General features: G+C 43.1%; 2 protein-coding genes across 8 annotated transcripts; both read left to right on the top strand.

Annotated features, from left to right (window-relative positions):
- Positions 1-239: 239 nt before the first annotated feature.
- On the top strand, positions 240-9857 carry LOC139386147 (arfaptin-2-like). 5 transcript variants are annotated; one of them, XM_071131598.1, is made up of 10 exons: positions 240-1294; positions 1870-1983; positions 2131-2163; positions 2583-2691; positions 4127-4228; positions 4798-4913; positions 5198-5419; positions 5640-5797; positions 7472-7646; positions 7745-9849. In XM_071131598.1, the coding sequence occupies exons 2-10, from the start codon at positions 1879-1881 to the stop codon at positions 7898-7900; spliced, it is 1176 nt and encodes a 391-aa protein (XP_070987699.1). In that variant the 5' UTR covers positions 240-1294; positions 1870-1878; the 3' UTR covers positions 7901-9849. The 5 variants fall into 5 exon arrangements, with proteins under 5 accessions (XP_070987699.1, XP_070987700.1, XP_070987703.1 ...); XM_071131599.1 differs by having other exon boundaries at positions 958-1294; positions 1870-1971; positions 7745-9857; XM_071131602.1 differs by lacking the exon at positions 4127-4228 and having other exon boundaries at positions 1082-1294; positions 1870-1971; positions 7745-9855.
- A 4900-nt stretch (positions 9858-14757) lies between these two features.
- On the top strand, positions 14758-23585 carry LOC139386295 (inverted formin-2-like). Of its 3 annotated transcripts, none has more exons than XM_071131794.1 (13): positions 14758-14871; positions 15231-15840; positions 17811-17872; positions 18997-19099; positions 19372-19457; positions 19589-19689; positions 19781-19851; positions 20052-20159; positions 20250-20320; positions 20456-20573; positions 20974-21138; positions 21391-21536; positions 21720-23585. In XM_071131794.1, exons 2-13 carry the CDS (start codon positions 15409-15411, stop codon positions 23149-23151), a joined length of 2895 nt encoding a protein of 964 aa, XP_070987895.1. In that variant the 5' UTR covers positions 14758-14871; positions 15231-15408; the 3' UTR covers positions 23152-23585. The 3 variants fall into 3 exon arrangements, with proteins under 3 accessions (XP_070987895.1, XP_070987896.1, XP_070987897.1); XM_071131795.1 differs by having other exon boundaries at positions 14760-14871; positions 15321-15840; XM_071131796.1 differs by lacking the exon at positions 14758-14871 and having other exon boundaries at positions 15811-15840; positions 18594-19099.
- Positions 23586-24676: the final 1091 nt, after the last annotated feature.

The raw sequence follows: 24676 nt of genomic DNA, 5'->3' as shown, positions 1-24676 counted from the left end.
TAAGTCTATCCAAAGTGTGTGAGTTTGAGCATGTGTCAATTAGGCCTATGGATTTAAAAAAAATAATCAGCATGAATTAGATTGAGCAATAAAAGCCTCCCTTTTATTTCATAGGCTCGGACCCGCACTATGCAGCTGTTGCAAGAGCTCATTTTTCACTGGCTGTCCACTGGTTTCAAAAACAATGATTGATAGGCAGTCTAAACTTCTTGAATTGAACCATTATTCTGTTCAAATACACATTTAGATTTTTGAACATCCATCCACAACAACCACAATCCGTAAGGCGCAAATAGCTAAATGAGAGAGTAGCAGTGTGATTCACATCAATGCGCTATGTAGATATCAATAATAAGCGATATCCGTATCGACGTAGATACTGCTGTCATCCTTACCTCCAAGCTTTATTCAAATTTGATTATTTTTGGATGCAGCAGTCGCACCATTGGAATACATAGCTTGGACTGTAGCCTACAAAAGCGTATTCCTGCTCTTTTTCCTCGATCCATCAAACACATTTGCTGTGTCATCATATTTGTCTCTGATTTATGGTCAGACTCGCTCACGTTGAACAAATTTAAAATAGCGAATGTTTTCAATGCTGATTTGAATGTCATTGAGAAAACAGAGACGTGTCAAACATTTTGTTTTCACAAACATCCTTTCTGAATTTAAAAATAACCCTCGAAATAATAATTTCGTTTTTCAAAAGTATCTGTTATCTGATTACAATATTGTCGCTGGTAATGTAACAGATTACAGTTACAGTTTTTGTAATCCTTTACATGTAACGGATTACTCCCCAACCCTGCTGAGAACCATAAAGATGCTGGAGTTCAACCATTTAATCGTAAAACTATTATTCATATCCACAAAATCCAATAACTCAAAACCTCCTTCTGCCCTAGTTGCAGAGAGAACTTCATTTTTAAGGTGGTGATGTTTGTTTTTCCACACAAACCAAACAATCCAAATCACTAAATGGTTGAGGGCAGAAGGGAGTTGATGTCGTCAGCTGTTCGACGTGGCGACTTGACGTAGTTTTACGCGTAGCGCCAGAGGAAGGAAGGAGGGAGGGACTGGGCTTCAGGGATTTTATCTGCATACTGTGTCCGGTTCTACCGGGGGATGCTAACGGAATAACGACCACAGTCATGCGTTCATCAACATACGAAAAATAAACATTGCAACGGTGTCATTCCGTTCATAATAGTAATATTTGATGAAATAACGTGTGGAATAAGCAGCTATATTTGACATTTTGGGAGATTTGACTACTGCACCTACACAGCAGGTAACGTTAGCTAGCTAACTGTGATCATCATCATTTTCAGCAGCACCACCAGTTTAGCCAGCTGGCTAGGGACGCAAGGTTGGAGCTAGCTAGCTATGTGTTGTATTGCTGGGACTAACAAGCTAACTAGATACAATACGAATGATGATCACGAATAGCTAGCTATGGCTGCTATATAATGTGTTGTGAAATGTGATTGCTTGTTGTGAGAGCAGGTTATCGTTGCTTTCAGCACTGTAACTGTACCAGTGGACAGATCAGCCAGCTGGCTAAGGAATATGGACACTGCATATTTACATATCACAGCTGGCTAAGGAATATGGACACTGCACATTTACATATCACAGCTGGCTAAGGAATATGGACACTGCATATTTACATATCACAGCTGGCTAGGCTGGATATTATCCTGAATTAGGCAGATTTTACTCATATTTACATTGAAACCATTCCTATCATTAATGTGAAAAGCTCAGTGTGTGATGATCATGCTCTCTCTCTCTTCATCACCTCTCTTTCTCCATCTCTCCATCTCCCATCTCTTTGTCTCTCTCCCAATGCTCTCTCTCCTGCAGACGACCACCATGGCAGACAGTTTTATGGGCAAGGCGGCTACCATGGAGATTCCTATCAACAGCAATGGAGAGACCCTGGCCGAGGATGACAGTTTGGAGCAGGTGGGTCATATGGTCTGTGTCCCATGGGAATAGGGTGCTATTTGGGATACAGTTACTATGTACAGTATTTATATGTATACTGTGTGTGGTGACCTCTCGTTACATCAACTATTTGTTTGTGTATTTTATTGTACTGTATTATGTCTCACTTCTGTGCAGGCTGCAAAGATTCAGTGGACCTTAGATGAGAAGGTAGGGATATGCAGTAGAAGGGATGAGAGAGAGTGTGTCACGTCGTGGTTGGGGAACTGTAGATTTAGATGTAGTGTACGTGTTAACATGGACGACTTTCAGACTATAACCACAATAAACCTTCATCAATAGGTTTTCTCCTAATTGTTTTTCACCTAATCTACTGAACCATTTTCATGTGTGTGAGTGTCTGTGTACAACAAAGATTAGGCCTATATGGAAGGTCTTCGTCAGATTATCAATATACTCTACAGGAGCGTTACGCATTAGTCAGTCCCTCCAGGATTCGCATTTGTTTTTTGGCGCAGCAAAATCAAGTGTTTTTGGCCGCAAATATCATAAATCTCTGCAAAATCTGTGAGGGACTGATTAGAGTTAGGCTATATCTATTCTATTGATGTGTTGTGGCTTCACCTTAGGACCTGCAGCAGGTGATGGTGTCTGGTCCCAACCTGAATGAGACCAGCATCGTGTCTGGAGGCTACGGAGGACCTGCAGGGGGCATCATACCCACCTCCTCCATCAAAGGTACACACAGCTCTACTGCTCTCACTAGCTCCATTAAAGGTACAGACAGCTCTCTCTCGCTCCGTACTGCTCTCATTGCTTTGCATTACTGGAATGTCCACTTAATTATGTCCACTTAGGCCTTATTAAATCAATGAATTGCCTAGTCCCTTAAGCAATGTCTGTGCTGCTTGCTTGGTTTGTTAGCATTAAGAATGGTGAAGACTACATTTTCAACTGCCCCAATGTGGTTTGTCCTGATGGAATTAAATTCAGTTTTTTGTTTATTTTAGGAGGTTGCCTGCATGCTGTTCTGCATCAGTGACTCTATTTTGACCTAACCTTCTTTCTGATCTTTCAGGAGTCTATGAGTAGCAAACAGTCTCTCTACTGTATTGGCTATTTTGATTTTAAGATCTACTTCCTACTCTCTCTTACTGACTATCTTAACCAACCCTGTCCTCCAGGCCCTGCTATCCACTTCAACCCTCAGTAATGTGGACAGGAGACGTCCCCCTGCCCTGAACTGTGCCCTTGTCCCTGGAGCCGAACCTCAGCCCACAGGTGGCTTTACACTGAGCTCAATTGTTTTTTGTGAAGTCACACAAAGTATCTGCGCATGTGTACGGGTTTGTTTCATGCTGTTCACAGCGTGGAGGCCAGGGCACCAAGACAGCGGAGAAGTTGAGTCTCGAGCTTCAACACTCTTAGTTGTTGTGGAAATTGACCCTCTGTGCTGTTTACTCTCTGCATCTACGTCATATTGCTGAGTCTGCCTGTTTACAATTTCAAGGGTGTTTTCATTAGTTACTCTTTCATTCTGTGGGAGAATGAGCCCTGCCTGTAGCCTGGGTTGCTGTTTAACCCCAGACACTGTTGAAGTCCCTCACTTCAAGAACACGGTGTACCTGTTGTCTACAGATGTCACGGGAAAGAAGGGCATGCTGCTGTACTGTCTAATGCATACTGAATGCATGTCGGTGGATGTTAACAAAAAACTGGATATGTTTACTAACCTGATTGACTTCATTGCAGAGCTGTTTGATTTACTGTGTTATGTTTGCATGAATGTTTCTAATGATGACAACTGCATCCCGAATGGATAGGGCACTACTTTTGACCAGAGCCCTATGGCTCCCCCATAGGGAATAGGGTGCCATTTTGGATGCATACTATGTATGCAAATGTCACATGAAGTGGTTAACGAATGAAATATTGAGGTTCATTAAATCATGACATGTACATCATTTCATACTCTACTACTACTTATGTTCTCCATGTTCATATTTCATATTTTTCTCCATCTGCTTTTTTATTCTGTTGTTTTTTTGACATGGAAAACCTGTGTGACTCACTATCACATCCTCTCTAACACCTTCACCAACCTTCATCTATTCTCTCCATCTCATATATCACATCTCTTCTCCCCATCTCCTCCCCCCCATGTCCATTCCAGACCTGCGAATGAAGTCCAGGGCACAGGGTGTAGGTCTGGTCCCCAGCCAGTCAGCAGCCAGCAGGATAGCCAACCAGAACCAGACCGACCAGCCATTCACAGGTACCAGACAAGTAGGGTTGCAAAATTCCAGGTTCACCAAAATTTCCAGGTTTTCTAGAAATCCTGGCTGGAAGATTTCCAGAATTGGAAGGTAATTCTAGAATTACTATAAGCACTACATTTTGAATTCTGCAACCAGGGTTTCTGGAAAAAGTGGACATTTTACCTGGGAATGCTACTGGAACTTTCCAGCCCTACACTGGACCCATACAGCACCACCCTCCTTTACTCCACTTCACCTTGTTCACTCATTCATTTCATTCACTCTCAACCGATCACTCAATCACTGTCATACTATTTGTCTCGAAGACATACTTGGTACATGAAATTAATATTTCAGGTCTTTGCTTTGAGGAGTAGTGATGAGGAGAGTGCCCAAGGAAGCACTGATCTGCCTTTCTGTGTATCGCAGCGCTACTGACTGAAGCTGGTTTTGTGACGGCGGTCATAGTAAATGAGATGAAAGGTCCATCTTATTTACTATAGACTTTATCAACTAGGTCTCAGCATCTAACCACTTTAAGGAATCCTCTAAGAGTGAGAAGGTTATTTATTATCCTTTGTGTCAGGGTCGGGGATGCACCACAGTAACAGCAACCAGAACATGTCAGTGGAGGAGGCTAATCGTGGTGTGGCTGTGGAGAAACTAGACAGCGTTAAGAAGTGGGGCATCAACACCTACAAGGTACAGAACGGAACCTTTCTCCTGGGGAAATGTGTTGAAGCCATCCTTCATTGAATCCTCACTGTGTTCTATGGGTGTGATTGCGACAGCACTGGTATGATCAGTTGTCTTCATACAAGACTGGGAATAATTTCCTCCTTGGAAAGCAAGTAACTCTTCTATTCAGTTCTATTCTGATCACATCTCTCCATGTCGTCTTTATCCCAGTGTGCCAAGCAGATGTTCTCATCTCCTGTTCTCTCCTTTATCCTAATCACATCTCTTCCTCTCCATCTTTACACCAGTGTACCAAGCAGATGTTCTCTGAGCGGTTCGGCCGTGGTTCTCGGACGGTGGACCTGGAGCTGGAGGCCCAGATAGACGTGCTCAGGGACACCAAGAGGAAGTACGAGTCTGTCCTGAGACTGACCAGCGCCCTGACCAGCCACTTCTACAACCTGGTCCAGACCCAGCAGGCCCTGGGAGACACCTTCGCGGACCTCAGCCAGAAATCACCTGAACTACGGGTAAGAAAGACCTCTAACTCCTGACCCCTGACCTTAACCCGTAGACCTCAGCCCAGCCAGAAATCAGCTGCAGATGGCACACTGTGTGAAATTGGCCTCCAGAAATGTAGCCTGAAAATCCAGCCTGTCAGTTTCACTTTGGAATCCACGCTACCTTACTGACTGTTCCTCTAAACGAGATATTTATTGAGGATGTAAACGCAAGTGTTTGTGTCCACAGGATGAGTTTGGCTACAACGCGGAGACCCAGAAGTTGTTGTGTAGGAATGGGGAGGCTCTTCTTGGAGCCATCAACTTTTTTGTGTCCAGCATCAATACACTGGTCAACAAGACAATGGAGGACACACTGATGACCATCAAACTGTACGAGGCTGCAAGGTAACAACGAAGATGGGGAAGGTTAAAAAGATGCAGGGCGGCCGCCCCACTGCATCGCAGTCCTAGCTGTGCCACAAGAGAATCTGAGTTCGAGTCCAGGCTCTGTCGCAACCGGCCGCGACCGGGAGACCCATAGGGCGGTGCACGATTGGCCCAGCGTCGCTCGGGTTAGGGGAGGGTTTGGCCGGCAGGGATATCATTGTCCCATCGCACGTTAGCGACTCCTGTGGCGGGCCGGGCGTAAGGCACGCTGACACAGTCGCCAGGTGTACGGTGTTTCCTCCGACACATTGGTGCGGCTGGCTTCCGGGTCAAGTGGGCATTGTGTCAAGAAGCAGTGCGGCTTGGTTGGGCTGTGTTTCGGAGGACGCACGGCTCTCGTCCTTCGCCTCTCCCGAGTCCGTACAGGAGTTGTAGCGATGAGACAAGACTGTCACTACCAATTGGATACTACGAAATTGGGGAGAAAAAAGGGTAAAACATAATACAAAAATAAAGGTGCAGGGCCTGGAGATTCTGTAGTAGTTTCCTCCTTATAACAGTTTCAAATGATCATACTGACAAATTATGAGGTTTACAGTCTTTTTTTACAGAGATCTGTGCTCCTTAACACCATGAAAATGTGGCCCTATATCTATGATTGCCAGAGACATTATATAGAGTGTGTTTGACATGACATCATAGTTCTGTGTGTCAGGCTGGAGTGTGATGTGTGCCATGCATACCTGGAGGAGTTGAACCTGGGTTTGAGGGTTATACGTTGTTACAGGGTGTTATGTGGGTGTTTTATAGGATTGGGTGGTATACCGTATACTCTGAGGTATTTTTTTCTAAAAGCCACAGGGTGTTTTTTTTAATAGTCAAAACTATTTATTTTAAGAAATTTGAATATTTCTAGCTACTTTTTAAGTTAATACCTGCAGTCAACTTGTGCAATATGTTAGGAGATAAAGCAGATTGTGTTCTTCATTTCACCTGTCAAATTATTTTACATTATGAAGCTGCAGTTACTTACTGCAGTTCCCCAGAACAGTTAAGCCAGTCACGTGTTGGTTTATAAATAGCACAACGGGAGACAGCAGAAGCTGGTGAGTTGATAGCGTTCTTTATCTATCGGAGAGTCTCTGCTGTGCGGTGCACATGAGGTGATGAAGTTACACTTGTATGCAATTCACTATTAAATGTTTGCCATCAGTCATCGTATAACGGCTTTCTGCCAAAGAGCTCTGGATGGGTTGTCTGTACAGCTGCCTTATGATCCCTGTGCTTCTTACTAGTGTTTTTCCCCTCCTTTCTTCTCCCCTCTGCTCCATTTACACATGCTGCTCTTCCTTCAGAAAAGCATGCATCACAACTTTCGTAATTTGCACAATTTCTCTCGTTCACCTTTACTTGTAAATGTCCACACTCACTGAAAATGACATTCGGTAGCAAGTAGCTATACTTGTATAACTTTATGCCTCTCTGCAATTAGTTTGTTTTTGCTCATTAGCATTTAGCTAACAGCATCTGTGTGATTTTTGTTTTTTTGTTTGTTTTGTTGTGTTTTTAGTTCCCCCCTGTGTACTATGCTGGTAATACCATAAACCCGGGATGGCAGAAGAACTAACGGTATGACTGGATACCGCCCAAGCCTATTTCTTTACGCTGCCTCTCTTCCCCTCTCTCTCCCAGGCTGGAGTTTGATGCGTACAGGGCCGACCTGGAGGAGTTGAGTCTGGGTCCTCGTGATGCTGCCACCATGGTGCGTATAGAGGTGTCCCAGCAGCAGTACCAGGTGCAGAGAGACAAGTACGAACGGCTGCGCTCAGACGTCACCATCAAACTCAAGTTCCTGGAAGAGAACAAGGTAGGTTAGTTAGTTAGTTAGTTATTAGTTAGTTAGTTAGTTATTTGGTTAGTTAGTTTACAATAATGCTACATCTCTCTCTTTTTCTGTGTGTGTAGGTGAAGGTGATGCACAAGCAGCTGCTGCTCTTCCATAATGCTATCTCAGCCTACTTCGCTGGGAACCAGCAGCAGTTGGAACAGACACTGAGACAGTTCAACGTCAAGTTAAAGCCCCCAGGGTCAGACAAGCCCTCCTGGCTGGAGGAGAGCTAGAGTGATCAGCTCCCAGTCTCCTGGGCTTGTATGTATCAAGCATCTCAGAGTACTAGTACTGATCTAGGATCAGTTTTGCCTTTTAGATAATTATGAATCAGATTATATGGATAGGCAGGACTTGATCCTAGATCAGCACTCCTACTCTGAGATGCTTGATACATTTGGCCCCAGGTCTCAGTCAGGTCTCTGGTATATTAGGGACACAGATGGAGAGACACACTGGGGTTGGAAGAAACAAGAGGAATGGATGGATGAGTAGACGGAAGAACAGATCTATGAAACCAACACAAAGTGTATATACAAACCAGAGCTGGGACAAGTAGAGACTAGTGATGATCATACTAAGGGGGAAAGAACACAGTTCTTACATTTAGTTTTGCCAATACATTGCTCATTCGTTTATAGAATGTCTATTTTATGTTGATTTGTTGTGTTAATAATTATTCTCAACAGAGCGTCATTATGTTGTTGCTATGTAGCGTAACTTTTAATTTATCATACTTTGAGAAGTTATTCTAAGATTATAGTTTACACATAAATGTTATCATTATTTTCAAATAGTTTTCACTCTTTTGTAAAGCGTAATGTAAAGCATTCCAGAGGTCATCATTTGAAAGGTCAGTAAACTAGAAGATATTAAGAATAGGCTATGTATCTGGACCAGTTACATTGTTTGTACCTGGTGACGATTAGAGGTATATTTATTAATGAGCAAAGGGAGAAAGAAGCCTACAGTCTGTGGTATACTATTGATGACAGAAGTTATGGGATAAAGGGGCAATCTTGGATTTGTAAAAACAAAAAGCAGTCAACAATCAATGGCTATATATCATGAATTTAAAAGTCAAAAAATGAATTTGTACCAATCCCAGATTGCCCCTTTGTCTACCAATAATTTTGAGGACAGGAAATACAACTTTTGCATTTACAATAATCTCCCTCTGATTAATCCTGCATATCATTTAATTACACATGTATTGTCTTTAACATATCCAATATCTCAATAATCAAATAGAGTTAACATTTGTTCAGAAAAATACCTAGACTTGGGCCTCCCGAGTGGCACTGCATCGCAGTGCTTGAGGTATCACTACAGACCCTGGTTCGTTCCCAGGCTGTGTCACAACCGGCCGTGACCAGGAGACCCATAGAGCGGCGCGCAATTGTCCTAACGTCGTCCGGGTTAGAGGAGGGTTTGGCCCAGCGTCGTCCGGGTAAGAGGAGGGTTTGGCCCAGCGTCGTCCGGGTTAGAGGAGGGTTTGGCCCAGCGTCGTCCGGGTTAGAGGAGGGTTTGGCCCAGCGTCGTCCGGGTTAGAGGAGGGTTTGGCCCAGCGTCGTCCGGGTTAGAGGAGGGTTTGGCCCAGCGTCGTCCGGGTTAGAGGAGGGTTTGGCCGGCACGAATGTCTGTCTCATCTCGCATTAGCGGCTCCTGTGGTGGACCGGGCGCAGTGCACGCTGACACGGTTGCCAGGTGCACAGTGTTTCCTCCGACACATTGGTGCGGCTGAGTTCCGGGTTAAGTGGGCATTGGGTCAAGAAGCAGTGCGGCTTGGTTGGGTTGTGTTTCGGCAGACGCACGGCTCTCGATCCTTCGCCTCTCCCGAGTCCGTTGGGGAGTTGCAGCGATGAGACAAGATCGCAATTGGATGTCACGAAACTGATTCCATTTAAATGTATATGTTCTTGTTAGGTTTTTATTTTGTTTTCTCTCACATTTCCACATCAATGTTGTCTTGTTTTAAAACAGATATGGACCTGGTGTACAGTATATTAAATGGAGGTTTACAGTATATGGTTTGATATTTCCAGAGACTTGATGTTTCCCCACAGAAGCTGTACAGTAATAACAATCCGTCCCCTGAATATGTTGTTGTAGTCATCATCTGTATAAGTACTGTACCATATTGTGTTCATACATTACATGGCAATACAATCCAAAACATGGCTGAAAAGTGATTGGTACTTCCATCTGTGATTGTCTTCTTTACTGTTAATCAGGCAACGGTCCAGGCGTGTGTCCCGAGTGGCACCTTATTGCCTAAGAAACACACTATGTTTAAGTAGTGCACTATATAGGGAATAGGCAAGTTCTGCCAACCCTGCTGTAAGGGTTAAGATCAAGCTGAGTTTTATCTGATTTGCATTTGGTGAAGTCAGAGTGAGAGCTGATAACTGTCTGGTCTATTAAACAGCTTGTGAAGTTATAGATCTTTCATCGGTCTGTGGACAAACCTACTGTAACTCTTCCACCAGGTAGATGAGGACAGTAGACAATATTTGACACACAGAAAAATGTAAATGACGTTTTAATTGGAAGAATCCCAATCCAACCGCTACAATGGTCAATTTCCCTATAAATACGTAGTTTTTCATTATATTCATGCTCACTGTGATTCAGGAATGTTTCCTTTAGAAAACAAAAGTTTGGAGTATGTGACGTTCTTTGTCTGAACCTTGCTGTGTCTTGTGATTCACCTCTATGACGTATTACTGTGTGACAGTGGCTAGAGTGGTCTGATTAGCAAACGGTATGAGGACTCAAATGTTTGTCCCAAATGGCGCCCTATTCCCTACATAGAGCACTACTTTTGACCAGAGCCCTATAGGCCCTGTTCAAAAGTAGTGCACTAATGGAATAGTGTGCAATTTGGGATGTGCGCCATGTTTAATCACACAATATTGCTATTTAATCATGTCATACATGTCAACACCATGATCAGTGATGTGATGAATTCCACTGTCTTTATGTTGACATGTTTCACCTAAAAGTCTAGGGTGCCTGAAATGTAATATCCCGAAAGGTGGTGGTCAGGCCCTGAACCCCTGAATGTGTTCAGTTAATGATACTGAAAATGTTGTATAAAAACTCTGTATTAACACAAACTAGAAAAGGACATTTGATATAAAAGAAAATGTGTGCTTGCTAGTCTTGAAGTATTATGGTTGGGAAATAGTAGCAGTAATGGTAGTGACTGCAGTAGTAATAGGGTTGTCATAATCTACGAGTTAGTTAGAGTGAGTTGTTTTGGGGTGGTTTGTACGTGTGGCGATATTATAGTGGCTTATAGTGGGCACTATAGAGCATAATGTCGCTGTCTGATGAAAGCCTCTCCAAAACAGAAACTTTTCAGGAAGTTGAAAAATAGCCATGTTTTCCCATTAACGAACATACAGTTATTACTTCAGAGGCTATTTGTAATACATTTTCTTAGTCCTAGAGGCATGAAATGTTCAGAGTACATTGAGGGGAGTTACAGCTTTCAAAAAAATTGGCAAAAATGGAGATGAGGTTTTCATCAGACAGCGACGATAGAGTAATATGGCACCATAATCTATCAAATGTGTTTGTTTGAACATTCTGAAAGTTCTGTGGCGGTTGTTCTGCCATTGAAATGAATGAGGATACAACAAGCTTTATAGTTTATACAATAGCCTATGAATGGTATCAAAAAGATGTGTTGAAGCAATCTAAGTTGAGTCTGACTGCACATGTCAATGTTGGCTTGGTGTTTGTAGCATAAACGGTTCAAGAGCAGCGCGGATCCAACATCGAAGGTTGAATGGCTGTATGAGCATTTGTGGTGGTGGTTATGGGTCTGTTAGCGGAAATACAAAGCTTTGTTAGTGTGTTTGAAGCTTTTGGAGGTAGAAAGAAACGCTATGCTATTATGCTAGGTGGATACAGTGAAGCAGCTCAGGTGGAATGTATGGACAAAACAAATGTTTCTATTTGCATTACCAGTTTCACAGCTCCTGGCAAGAACACACTCTAGGCCAGGTATGGAGATCGCTTTAGTCAGGTTTCTCCACTCCACAATGTACAAATACAATGGAGTTAAGTGGTGATGAGTGTGGGAGGACTGCACTTCCGACTCATCGAGTTGCCTTCCTTGTACGTATGTTTGTCCTGTGTAAATGCAAGCTTTTATTTGGTTGCTGAAATCTGTCGTTTTTGATAAATGTAGCATTTTACGTGACCTCTACCAAGGGAACCATTATTTGTTAAAGGAGAAGGAGCAGCCTGTCATTGCACACCATCTTTTTTTGTTTTTGGCAGGGGACGCATAAAATGCCAAAACGATGGATTCCAAATATAACAATCAGGACAAGCACAGGTACACAGTAAGCCTTAAAGAATGGATATTTATAAAATGATGAAGTGGTAGTGCATGCTTAAAGTTGAAACTCTCACCTGGACTAGAGGGGAAATAACTATGTGAGAATGCTGTTCATAGACTACAGCTCAGCGTTCAACACCGTAGTCCCCTCCAAACGTATCACCAAGCTTGGGACCCTGTGACTGAACACCTCCCTCTGCAACTGGATCCTGGATTTCCTGACGGGTTGTCGCCAGGTGGTGAGGGAAGGCAACAACACCTCTGCCACGCTGACCCTCAACACGGGGGCCCCTCATAGATCTGTGCTTAGTCCACTTCTGTACTCCCTGTTCACCTACGACTGCGTGGACACGCACGACTCCTACACCAACGTCAAGTTTGCTGACCAACAGCGATGACACAACCTACAGGGAGGTCAGAGACTTAGAAGTGTGTTTCCAGGATAAGAACCTCTCCCTCAACGTCAGTAAGACCAAGGAGCTGATCGTAGACTATAGGAGAAAGAGAGGAGAGCAAGCCCCCATACACATTGTATGGGGCTGTAGTGGAGCGGTTTGAGTGCTTTAGTTCCTTGGCGTCCACATCACTAAGGACTTAACATGGTCCACACACACTCGTTCAGCCCCTGTTCCCCCCTCAGGAGGCTTAAAAGTTTTGGCATGGGCCCTTGGATACTCCGAAAGTTCTACAGCTGCACCATTAAGAGCATCTTGACTGGCTGCATCACCCTCGGAATGGCGCACATACACAATCCATGTCTCAATTGTCTCAAGAAATATTGAGACAAAAATATTCTTTAACCTGTCTCCTCCCCTTCATCTAAACTGAATGAAGTGCATTTAACATAGCTTTCACCTGGATTCAACTCGTCAGTTTATGTCATGGAAAGAGCAGGTGTTCCTAATGTTTTGTACACTCAGTAGCTTAATTATTGTGTATTTTATTCCTGTTGTGTTACTATTTGTATTATATATATGTGTGTATATATATATATATATATATATTTAACTGCATTATTGGGAAGGGCTCTTAAGCAAGCATTTCAAAGTCTACAGCTTTGCATTTAGCACATTTGATTTGAACTTCCTACTCCATTGGAAAACAGTGGATTACGTGGCACAGTACTAGTCTGACAGACATCACATAAATTCCTACTTTTATCAAAAACTACCGATTTCAGAACCCAAAGAAAAAATTGCATTTACACAGGACAAACGTAGGTACAAGGAAAGTATTAACAAATTACATTTTTACATGTATCAGCTGACAGTGACAAGATGAAGTCGGAGGTGCACTCCGCCCACACTGGTTTCCACTCAACTCCATTGCAGCCTACTTGTACATCGCATATGACCAGTTTTACACTGTTTACATCTCACTGGATTATATCAAGTAAAACTTTGGTATAATTCAGTAAGAACACTAGGCCTACTGTAAACTGACACATTTGGGTGGCCAGACACAGTGCAGATTTTACAGTACTGCTGTCAAAATGGAACATGGCACTGGCAGTTAGGGGATTAACAGGGCATCTGGCTCAGTCATTAATGTATATATACACTAGATGACTAAGAGTGGGCACTGTGTTGAAGCCACCGTACCTCGATGGCTTCTGGAACTCCAATATTTTCGAAGGTATAGAAATGCATTTATTAATGTTTACATTCGTTTTTGCCACACACACAGACACCTTAATGCATGCTTTTAATTTATATTATATTAGCTAAACATATATATATATATATTTTAAGGAAATGTGAAATTAATGTAGGAGAATATAACACATTTCATCTGGTAAAAGATAAAACAAATAACACCCCCCCCCCCCCCCCCCCCCACTCCCATCTTCTTTCAAATGCAAGAGAAGTGCCACAATTTAGATTCTGGCCACTAGATGGCAGCAGTGTATGTGCAACGTTTTAGACTGATCCAAATGTGCCTAATTGATTTAAGTACATAACTGTGCACTCTCCTCAAACAATAGCATGGTATTCTTTAACTGTCATAGCTACTGTAAATTGGAGTTAGATTAACAATAATTTAAGCTTTCTGCCCATATGTCTATGTCCTGGGAAATGTTCTTGTTGCTTACACGTTAGCTCAACCGTCCTGTGTGTGTTTTTTTTTTTTTTTTTTACCTTTATTTAACTAGGCAAGTCAGTTAAGAACACAGAGAACAGATTTACCGCTTCTTAGACAATGAGAATGACAGACCTATAACACACATTTCTACCTGAATTTGGTGGGGTCGCCCAAAAAGTGACATAGTGCAGCTTTTATTGAAAAACTGTATAATTTCGATCATTCCTATGGAGGACTGCTCCTACTTGGGAGTGCCAATATGGCCGACCGGTCTCTCAATGGCCAAAATGTTGTACCAGCAATTCAGGGTTTATATACATATTTAGGCACGTAAAGTTGCGACATACTTTTACGTCTCCTCTAACACCTCGGTCGTCACTAGTTAACACAGCCACAAAGTCACAATTATCGCTAAACCCCGCCCATTTCTACAATTGATCTTCTTCAAATCTGATTTTAAACCTTAATCCTAACCTGAACTACACTGCTAAATTTATTCCTAACCCTAACCTTAAATGAAGACCAAAAAGCATATTATATATGTTTTGGAAATATGCGATGTAAATGTGGCTGTGAAACCTGACTTTGTGGCTGAGTTATCTAGTGGAAACCTGACAGCACTGGTAGCAGACCAACTCAATTCACACGTCCGATGTTGAAGTTTGAAGAGGAAGGCGGCGGACTAATAACTCATGGATTCAATTGAATTGTAGTTTTTGGTGTTTCAAAATTGTTTTCACTCTTGGTGGAACGTTGCATATCGAGCAGGTAAGGTAGGCTACAGAATCCTATTCCCTTACTTTGAATGTTATAACACATTAGTAGCTTAAAGAGAAAACCTGATCAAAATAGGTAGCTTACTGTATTCAGTTTTTCTGGTGGATGTATTGTTTTGATTTGTAAATTCATACACGTATTTTATCATTAGGCTGCTTTCAATGTCTTTCGAATTAAGCATTTGTTGATACGTTGTCTCATTTGAGCACTTCAGCAACAATTGTCATGAGGCTTGTTCGGTGCTGGGCAATACAGTAAGTTCTGCTGCATGCCTACCATTCTCTGTTAAAAGTTCACCAGTACCATTATTTCTTATTTTCTTCTCCTCTTCTCTTGATCCCTCTTTACAGGAGGGATCAATCAAGGAAAAGGATTATATCACCATCTTCAATAACTGATTTTCAACACTAATCAAAGAACATTTCCGTGACACCTTGCAGGTACAAAATGGAGGTAATGATGAAGCAATAATGATGAGACCATGATCAGTTCCTGATCCTTGGTCCATCTAATTCTTTTCCACTAAAGATGGAATCAGCAGTCACTCCACCACCTCCTCCTCCACCACCACCACCTTCCCTCGCCCCCCCACCTCCTCCTCCTCCACCACCTCCTCCTCCTCCACCACCACCTCCCCTTGCCCCCCCACCTCCTCCCCCTGGTCCCCCACCTCCCCCTGGCCCCCCTCCCCCTGACCTGGACTTTGGGCTATCTAGAGGCCTCCAGCGCAGCGGCTCCAAGATGCGTAACTTCAACTGGGATGCGATCCCCAAACACGTGGTGGTGGGCAAACACAACATCTGGACTGAAGAGAAGACCCTGGGAGAGTATGAGCTGGACACTCAGAGGATTGAGGAGCTGTTCAGTCACAGCCGACATCAGGGACAGGGACAGGTGCAGAAGGCTCTGAACAGACAGAGTCTCAGAGGCAAGCCAACCAACGGTCAGGGAACAGAAGTGGTGAGTTGACCTAACCTACTGTACCAGGAAGCACTTCTCTAGTTTTATACTGGCAGCTGGAGTTGAATAGGATAAGTCAAGAGGTACCACCACATCAGCTATTTTGCTCCTCGATCAGATACAGTATAGAAGTCTGCAAGGCATACATATCCTATCTGGTCCCAGCCAAGGCCTCTCCAATGTCATGCAAAATTCTGTCATTATTTTCTTGCTCATGATTTCTCACCTGAGAGTTTGTTTTGAGCAGCTATACTTTCTGGTGGTAGACAAGAGACCGAAACAGTGTATTGAATATGAATATTTGTTCTGTTTATGACCAGAGATATTGGATATGTTGACATGTGTTCTTTAGACCCTAATTGATTTTCTTAGGGAGTGTGTGTAGTGTAGTTGTGGTGTACATCATATCATCACAGGGTGATGTGTTGTTTTCCTACAGCCTTTCTGTTGTAACAGGCTCGGTCATGTAGTCATAGTGGCCAGGGTTAGGGTTACGGTTAAGGTGGCTCGGTGGAGGTTGGGAAATACATCAATTCCAGAAGCCCATGACTCTTGTTTATCTCCATGATGATACTGTTTTTTGGTCTGGGCCCTGGTCAAAAGTAGTGCACTCTTAAGGGAATAGGGTGCCATTTGGGAAGCTGTCTCTCTATTGGTGTGGCTCCATCATGATTCTATGTGTGCCTCACTGGGATCAAACTCAAGTACATCAGGAAGCAACGATGTATTAGTGAAAATGTTGAGTTCAAAACAAACCAATCAGTATGAGCAAAAGTTGGAGACGATTCTACCCTAATATTTTTTTATATGATTCATTATCAATCTGTGATTGGAAGGCTGTGTTTCCTTTCTGTCCACATACCTATGAAGTCTATAACATCATCTGAATGCCAACTGCCAGAGTGCTTGATTTAACTATACTCTCAGAGAATAGATTGATAATAAATATTTGCCCTCTACAAGTAGCATTAGTTCACCAGCAGAGGCTATCTAATCGGATTTATAGATAAGCACTAGTTCCCCATGCAAAACTACTGTGAATAAGCAACACAATTGGACTAAATGAATGACCATCATTTTGCTATGTATCCATTTCCCTTTTTCATGTGTGATATTGTGTGACTTATTGGAACTATGACATGTTCCTCTTAATGCTCCTCTGCTTAACAAACATAGGATGTTTATGGAGTGGGGTTTCATTTAGGAATGCTTTGATGTATAAGCTGAAGGGTGGAGTCAATATAGCCTAACTATTCTTCATCAGTTTACCCAGGGAGAGTCAATTAAGCACTAATATTTGCTAATTGTTTCCATACAGTTGATACTTTTATGTATTGGTTAATGCTACCTCTATAACAAAGAACTGGGCTGTGGGTTCAGTTAAGATACAGTACTTCCCTTTCTGTAGGTGTCGGTTGGGATTTTACAGAACTGTTGTGAATCATTGTCCTGGTTTACAATGCTATTGTCATATTGACAAAGCTATTTCTGATCCTCTACTTGTTGTTTGCTAGTGAAACCACCCTGCTATCACATTTAGGCTACCTTGGCAGTACAATAAAGGTCAAATGTGGAGCTATTGAAACTGACCTTTAGTCTCTTACCTGTCCTTGTTCCTAACTCAGTATAGAGGAGCAACTCTTAGGAATGTCAGTATGTTGACAGCTGTTGCAATGGCTTATCATGGGCTCTCAAAAACAAGTCAATCAAACCAGTAAAACCTTAACCGTCAGAATCAGTTGTTTTTGGGGGAACGAGGATGTATTTGTGATAAAGAAGAAGACTGTGTTTAAGGAAAACGCTAAGCACCTGATAAACTCAACGCTTGTTATTGACCTACTGATATCTTCACGTGTGTGTCTGTGTGAATCTGTGTGTTCTGGAATGACCGACTGATGTTGGTGCGTTTGTGTGTTCTATTTTTACTGACTAACTCATGTCTTCATGGCTATGTGTCCCACCACCACCAGGTCTCCATTCTGAACTCCAAGAGGAGCATGAACGTTGGGATCTTCCTGAAACAGTTCAAGAGGTGTGTCAGAGAGAGGCAAAGATATCCTGAATTCCAAATGGCACCCAATTCTCTAATTGTGCACTACTTTTGACCAGAGTCTGATCTAAAGTAGGGCACTAAATAGGGAATAGGGTGCCATTTGGGACGTAATATAAACTGGAAGTGTGCTAAAGGTGTGGAGCTGTGGGTTTGTCAGAGCCACGTGTTTCAGGATAAAGATCACACAGTGGTTGAGTCTCAAATTGCACTGTCTTGCTATAGTGCACTCCTTTTGACCACATCGGGCTCTGGTCAAAGGTAGTCCATTAAATAGGAAATAGGGTGTAATTTGGGACAGCAAGGCTTGGTAGTCCTGAGGCTAGGCTGCTTGACATTCCCAGCTCTGTGTACAGCAGCCTGTCCCAACAGGTCGACTCGACATGATAACTACTGCAGGAACAGTGCAAACAGGTCATTCCACAGATTAACTCTTGAAACATGGCATTAATGTGTTTCTAAATGGTTTTCTCTGTAGGCCCACAGTATTACTGTGTTATATATTACAAAATTACTACATGCCATGGGCTACAGTGTCTAATTTTCTGAAGATTCTCGCAGTACAGAAAACTCAAAAAGAAATAAGTATAAAGCAATAAGACATAGAAGTATTATTATCCAAATGTTTTGTCATTACATTTATTTTTCATGTCCATGTATGGATGCACTTTTCTATTTTCTGTTAAATGTATTTTTGTGTCAGGGTTTTTGTCCTTGTGCTTCTGAGGAAAGAAAACATTGTTCCAGTTCAGCTGTAGTAGGTGTATACACTATGTGTAGCAGGTAAGGGCTTGTCTATGGTTGGTTAGGTGGAAAAATGCCGTAAGAGGGTGTTCAACCAATGAGGTAAGAAGGAGCCTTGCTTACCAGGCTTAAAGAAACATGGCAACGAGGAAATGAGCAACACCTTTAGAGACCCAACCCTAGAACATGAGTAATTCAGGAAAATAACCACATTGTGTAGTTGGAGATGAATGAATCACAGCTATTCTCCTTGACTAGTCCCCTAGGAGATTGAATGAATATTGAATGAATCAGTCGATGAAGTTTCCAAAGTCACGTTGGTTTTAATACAGTAACTGATCAGTGTCTGTGTCTCTCCCCAGGCCAGTGGGAGACATGATCAACGACATCAGTTCAGGAAACGGCCTGAAATTTGGGACAGGTAAACTGAAGGAGCTGTGTAAGCTTCTGCCAGAGAAAGAAGAGGTACAGTACTTCACACAGTCTTTCCCAGTAGACAAGCATAGATCAGGCCGCTGTCGCTTTGGCACCTGTGTTCTGCATAGGGCAAACTCCAGTTCGACCACCATTGTGGGAGCTGAGGCTTGCCGCCAGCTTGCCGCCATTGTTGATGCTAACTACCACAGTGAACTGATCATATTTAGCTTGAGAGACGGTTATAACAGTGTTCTCCCAAGTTACAACCCTTACCGTAATGCTGTGTCTTCCTAAGATTGTTCCCTGTTGCGTGTGTGCAGGTGAAGCAGCTAGTTGGGTTCAAAGGGGACCAGTCAGCTCTTCCTGAAGCAGACCTGTTTATGATGCTACTTATCAAGGTTCCCAGGTGAGTGAGTGTGTGTGTGTTGACCATCTACAAATGTCTAATTCACAGTTTTGTACAATTTTGTGTTTTCTGTGTCTTGAATGCCAGTTGTGTTCCAGAATGTGAATCATTATTCGTGCCCTTTCTTTTAGTTATGAGGAGCGCCTCAACAGTTTGGTTCTCAAAGAAGAGTTTTTCCCATTCATGGATGAAATGAAACGATCCATCGCCACCATGATCACAGCTGGAAAAGGTGACCTGCATGTGATCGGGATCGTAATAAGGTAAATATGTATCTGTACTAAGCTCAACTGTCTCATTTGTCTGTCTGTCTGTCTCTCCAGAGCTGTTAGAGTGTGACGACCTACACTCTGTGATCCGCCTGGTGCTGAAGACTGGAAACTACATGAACGCTGTGAGTGGGGGGAAAAATGATATCATAGATGATATTATATACTGTATACCTTTATCTATGGTGTAAACTAAGTTGTTGGCATCCGACGCTTTGAGTAAGCCCAAGAAAAATAAGAACTCATTCTACAAGTTTTGATTAATCCTCAGGTTAATTTGTCAGCCTGTCTGACTGTCTCTCACTTGTCCTCTGTGTGTCCTTAGGGTGGCTATGCTGGCAGTGCCATTGGCTTCAGAATGGCATCGCTACTGAAACTAGTGGACACAAGGGCCAACAAACCAGGCATGAACCTCATGCACTATGTAGTCATGGTAATTATAACCCTTATTTAAAGCTCATCCTTCATCTAGAATCTTGTTTGTCTCCGATGCAGTAGTTGTTCATGTGTATGTCGATTGTAGCAAGCTCAGAAGGTTGATGTGGCCATGCTGAAATTCCCAGACAAACTCACACACATCGCCGATGCTGCAAGGTACAGATACACAATGTCTTACGCACTTCAACAAAATGTGTAATATTGCTGTTTGCCCCACAATAAGGCATTCTATTGTAGTGATTGTGCTTTTCTGTATTGAGTGATTGATATTGGTGTTCTGCCCCCCTGTAGGATCCATAAGGAGGACATAGAGAGTGAGTTTCAGAGAGAGGTGAAGAAAGTAAAGGAGGCGAAGGAGGAGGTGCAGAAACAGGAGGAGCTACGGGCTCAGATGGAGAACTTTCTCAAGGTGAGGTAGCCTGCCTGTGTATTCTCTATGCCTTTCAGATCTTGTATCGCTACCTTCCCCTATACTGTATACCTATGTCATGTTTCCAGGGCCACAGGTTTTGCCTGACCACTTAACCTGAACAGGAAAAACTCTGGGCCCTTTTTATAGCCTTAATAATCTTTGGTGGTGAATCTACATCTCTAGGGCCAGTGATGAGGTTGTTGATGTTTGTGGTCCCCTGTAGTTTCAGAAATGTAGTCCGAGACCCTAATGGCACCCTTTACCTTTTTACGTATAGTGCACTACTTTTGACAAGGGCCCATAGGGGTTTATTCAAAAGTACTGCACTATATGGGGAATAGGGTGCCATTTGGGAGACAGCCTTAGTTATTTCTGTTCTGTGTGTGGTCCCCTGTAGGAAGCAGAGTGTCGTCTGGCTGAGACTGAGCTCTCTCTGCAGTCGCTGGGCTCAGTCAGTGACTCAGTGGCTGAGTACTTCTGTGAAGACCCCAGCAAGTTCAGACTGGAGGAATGCTGTTCCATCTTCAGCTCTTTCTGTGCAAAGTTCCTGAGGGCCATCCAGGTAAAAAACGGTTTAGAAAGTAGTCTACATGCTCCTTTTACATACTATTATTTATTCTCTCTGTATTACGGACTTTCATCTTGGCCCCCTTGGGAGCATAGCTTTCCATGTCACTCTTTTCTGTGTGAGGACTTTTGGCTGGCTTTTGTCTTCATTGAGTTACTCTTTTCTCTTTAGCCTTCCCTGCTTTTTTGTTAGACTGTTGCACACTGTCTCTGGCGTGTGTTATTGTGTTATTGTATCTGTTTGTAGGAGAACCGCGATCGTGAGGTGGCGGAGGTGAAGAGGAGAACCAGAGACAGACTGCTGAGTGATGCTGCTAAACGCCGTTCCACCGCCACCTGCTCCATACAGGACAAGGATCTGGAGGGTGTGGCCCTGGAGTCCGTACTACAGAAGTTTGACATACTTTAATGAACATCACTCTTTTGAACCTGTCTTTTGGAAATATAATCTGTTATCTAGCAATTTTCCTTTTGTATTGTATTTTTGTGTTTTTCATTTTTTCTGTAAAAGTGTTGTGACATTCATGTTTACTTTGAATGTTTACTTTGAATAAAGTTTGATTTGATTTGATTTAGGTTCCTGACCAGTCATGGGTCCCAAAGGAGAAAAGGCAAGGGCACACCTTCCTGCACCAGTAGCAGCCTATCGAAGGCCCCCATTCAAGTAAACCTCCCCTCGGCAGAACAGGGAAACCAAGGTTCTGTTAAGGCCACAGAGGTGTGTAAGGAGAATGAGTGGAACTCTGCCAGAGACCTGACTGGGACCTCTCAGAGCAACCAGAAGGACCAGTCCCACAGCAAAAATAACTGGAAAGAGAACATGGTTCCAAATCCAGAGGAGACACAGCAAAACCCTAAGAAACCAGAGCAGAACCACAGAGGTTCTAGTTCTGGTTCTACACAGCCAACCAGGAGAACCGGTAGCAGCAGCTCCTCCTCTTGCTCCTCCACAGGTAGACCCATCTCAGTGATGAAGGACAAGGAGGAAGAGGAGGAGGAGGGAAATGAGGAAGAAGCCCAGACGTTGCGTGAAGTGTCCAGGAAGGTTCTGAGGTATCAGAGCAGCCGTGGTAGTCTTTCGTCTGGAGAGTACGGCCTGGAGCAGCAGAAGGCTCCTAATGCCACCGATAATACTAACACCTCCACAAGATCACCCAACGCTACGACCACTAATGCTACATCCTCCACCATCTCCACCATCACCTCCACCTCCCCTCACCAGAAGACCTTCCAAGAGGACAGACAGCGGCTGCTGGGAGATGCATGTAGAGGCAGCGAGAGTCTGGCTAGATACCTCCTCAACCCTCACCTCTCCCCCAAGGGAATACTCACCCGCAGACACACCTTCACCCTCCTCCCTAAAGCCCCTCCTACTGAGGAAGAGGAGGAGGATGATCTGTTCATTTTTCCTACTACTCCTACTCTGGGGGTCATAGGGAGGATGAAGTCAGTAGACACTGGTCTGATGTCCCCAAAACACAAAGCCTCTGGAGGACCTAACCTCACCAAACTCCCTGGCCACTCTGAGAAGTCTTGTGTCCGAGACCTGGTGTCTAAGAGTCCCTTGTCAAAACACAACGTCTTGACAACAAGTCTCAACATCCCCAGGGACTCTGAAAACAGAGGCTTGGTGGTACCCACCACCCCTCGCCACTGTGAGACATCTGGTGTCCAGCAGGACACGGTGTCCAACAGCTTGTCAGCAGCAGAGAGACCTACACATGTAGAGCTAAGAGAGCTGAATCAAGACAAGAGCTCCTCTATAGTCAAGACAAAACCTCCCCCCTTACACCTAGAGCTCAACCACAACCAGGATGAGGAGATAAAGGAGTTTTCTCCCACCCCTCTCCAGACACTCGTCTCCCAGAAACCCAAGCAGGCTGACCCTCCTCAGAGCCCCAAACACAATATGGATAACCCTTCTAAGAGCCCGAAGCCCAAACCTTCAGAGACCAATGGATTCATGTCTTTCTTTAAACGCCTGAGAGAGAAGAGCAGGCCAATGTGAGGAATCTGGTGTCCAAGACCAGGTGTCCAAGAGTGTTAGCAGAGAGACCTACACACATAGAGCTGAACCAGGAGAAATGGACAAAGGAGTCTGTCCTGGACAAGCCCTGAGCCCAAACCAGATGGCTATGGATTCATGTCTTTCTTTGAACAACTGGGAAAGAAGAGCAAGCTTTGCTAACAACAAGGATATAGACTCTTGAGGTGCCCTAGACTCGTGATTCATCTATTTATTCAGATTCAGACTACTCAGACAGATGTTACATTGCCCTATGGACTATTGAATATATTTATATCCATCCATTGATTTTATAAAGGCTTAATTCAAGGGAACTGTTGAAGTGGATTTTTAGTGGTAAATAATGATCTGTTGAGACTTGGAGAATGTGTCCAAAAGACAAATGTAACTTTATTCCACTAGGTGGCAGAGTGAGACAACAATTTTTTTTTTATTTTTTATTTTACCTTTATTTATTTACTTTACCTTTTTTTATTTTACCTTTATTTAACCAGGCAAGTCAGTTAAGAACAAATTCTTATTTTCAATGACGGCCTGGGAACAGTGGGTTAACTGCCTGTTCAGGGGCAGAACGACAGATTTGTACCTTGTCAGCTCGGGGGTTTGAACTCGCAACCTTCCGGTTACTAGTCCAACGCTCTAACCACTAGGCTACCCTGACGCCACATGTAGTGTGCTGTAGGCCACCAACAAATCACTGTTTATTCATTCTTCCACCTCATTCCCCCACAGAAGAGCATGACACTTACTGTAATATGTTTACCAATGTCTTTAATAATAGTGATATATTTACATCAGTATTCTTCTGACTAAATAAAACCACTGTTGATCTTTACCTTGGAAAATACTGGAACTATCTTTGCCATATCCAGTGCTATTAAATGATATTTGCCGGAAGATATACTTACAGAGCTGTAGAAATGACATTAAATGACAGGCGAGGGCCTGTAAAGAGAAATACACAGTATTAAGATCAAATCATTTCATAGACAAACCTGTTAAATAATAAAAGTGTTTTGCATTACATTTATCACGTCATTTCAAATTTGTATTAAAGTGCTCCTCTTCTTAAAGTGCTCCTCTTCTTTTACTCATTTCATATGTATACAGTGTATTCTATTCTACTGTATTTTGCCAATGCCACTCCGACATTGCTCGTCCTAATATTTATATATTTCTTAATTCCATTATTTTACTTTTAGATGTGTGTGTGTTGTTGTGAATTGTTAGATACTACCACACTGTTGGAGCTAGGAACACAGGCATTTTGCTACACCCGCAATAACTGCTAAATATGTGTATGGGACCAATAACATTTGATTTGATTTGACAAACAACCAAACACTATTGTATTGCTCTTATTGGGGTCAGTGTTACAAAGACAGCCAGTCTCTTAGCCAGGCTGAATGGCAGGCAGCTCCATGGTGGGGAGGACGTCACTAATCCCAAACCAAGTGGTTGAGGTCTCAGTCTCAGAAATGAAGAGAGCCAGGCCATGAGCCCTTGT

The sequence above is a fragment of the Oncorhynchus clarkii genome, chromosome 27, assembly GCF_045791955.1.
Source record: "Oncorhynchus clarkii lewisi isolate Uvic-CL-2024 chromosome 27, UVic_Ocla_1.0, whole genome shotgun sequence".
In the NCBI taxonomy this organism is placed as follows: domain Eukaryota; kingdom Metazoa; phylum Chordata; class Actinopteri; order Salmoniformes; family Salmonidae; genus Oncorhynchus; species Oncorhynchus clarkii.
The sequence above is the reverse complement of the archived record's forward strand: the minus strand, read 5'-3'. Positions and strand labels throughout refer to the sequence as shown.

Bases quoted from the DNA above. Each gene is read 5' to 3' on its own strand.
- LOC139386147 (XM_071131598.1), top strand. From the start codon at position 1,879: ATGGCAGACAGTTTTATGGGCAAGGCGGCTACCATGGAGATTCCTATC. The intron at 1,984-2,130 runs GTCTGTGTCCCA...ACTTCTGTGCAG, and splicing joins TGGAGCAGGTGGGTCATATG to GCTGCAAAGATTCAGTGGAC. The intron at 2,164-2,582 runs GTAGGGATATGC...GCTTCACCTTAG, and splicing joins AGTGGACCTTAGATGAGAAG to GACCTGCAGCAGGTGATGGT.
- LOC139386295 (XM_071131794.1), top strand. From the start codon at position 15,409: ATGGAATCAGCAGTCACTCCACCACCTCCTCCTCCACCACCACCACCT. The intron at 17,873-18,996 runs GTGTGTCAGAGA...GTCTCTCCCCAG, and splicing joins TTCCTGAAACAGTTCAAGAG to GCCAGTGGGAGACATGATCA. The intron at 19,458-19,588 runs GTGAGTGAGTGT...CCTTTCTTTTAG, and splicing joins CTACTTATCAAGGTTCCCAG to TTATGAGGAGCGCCTCAACA.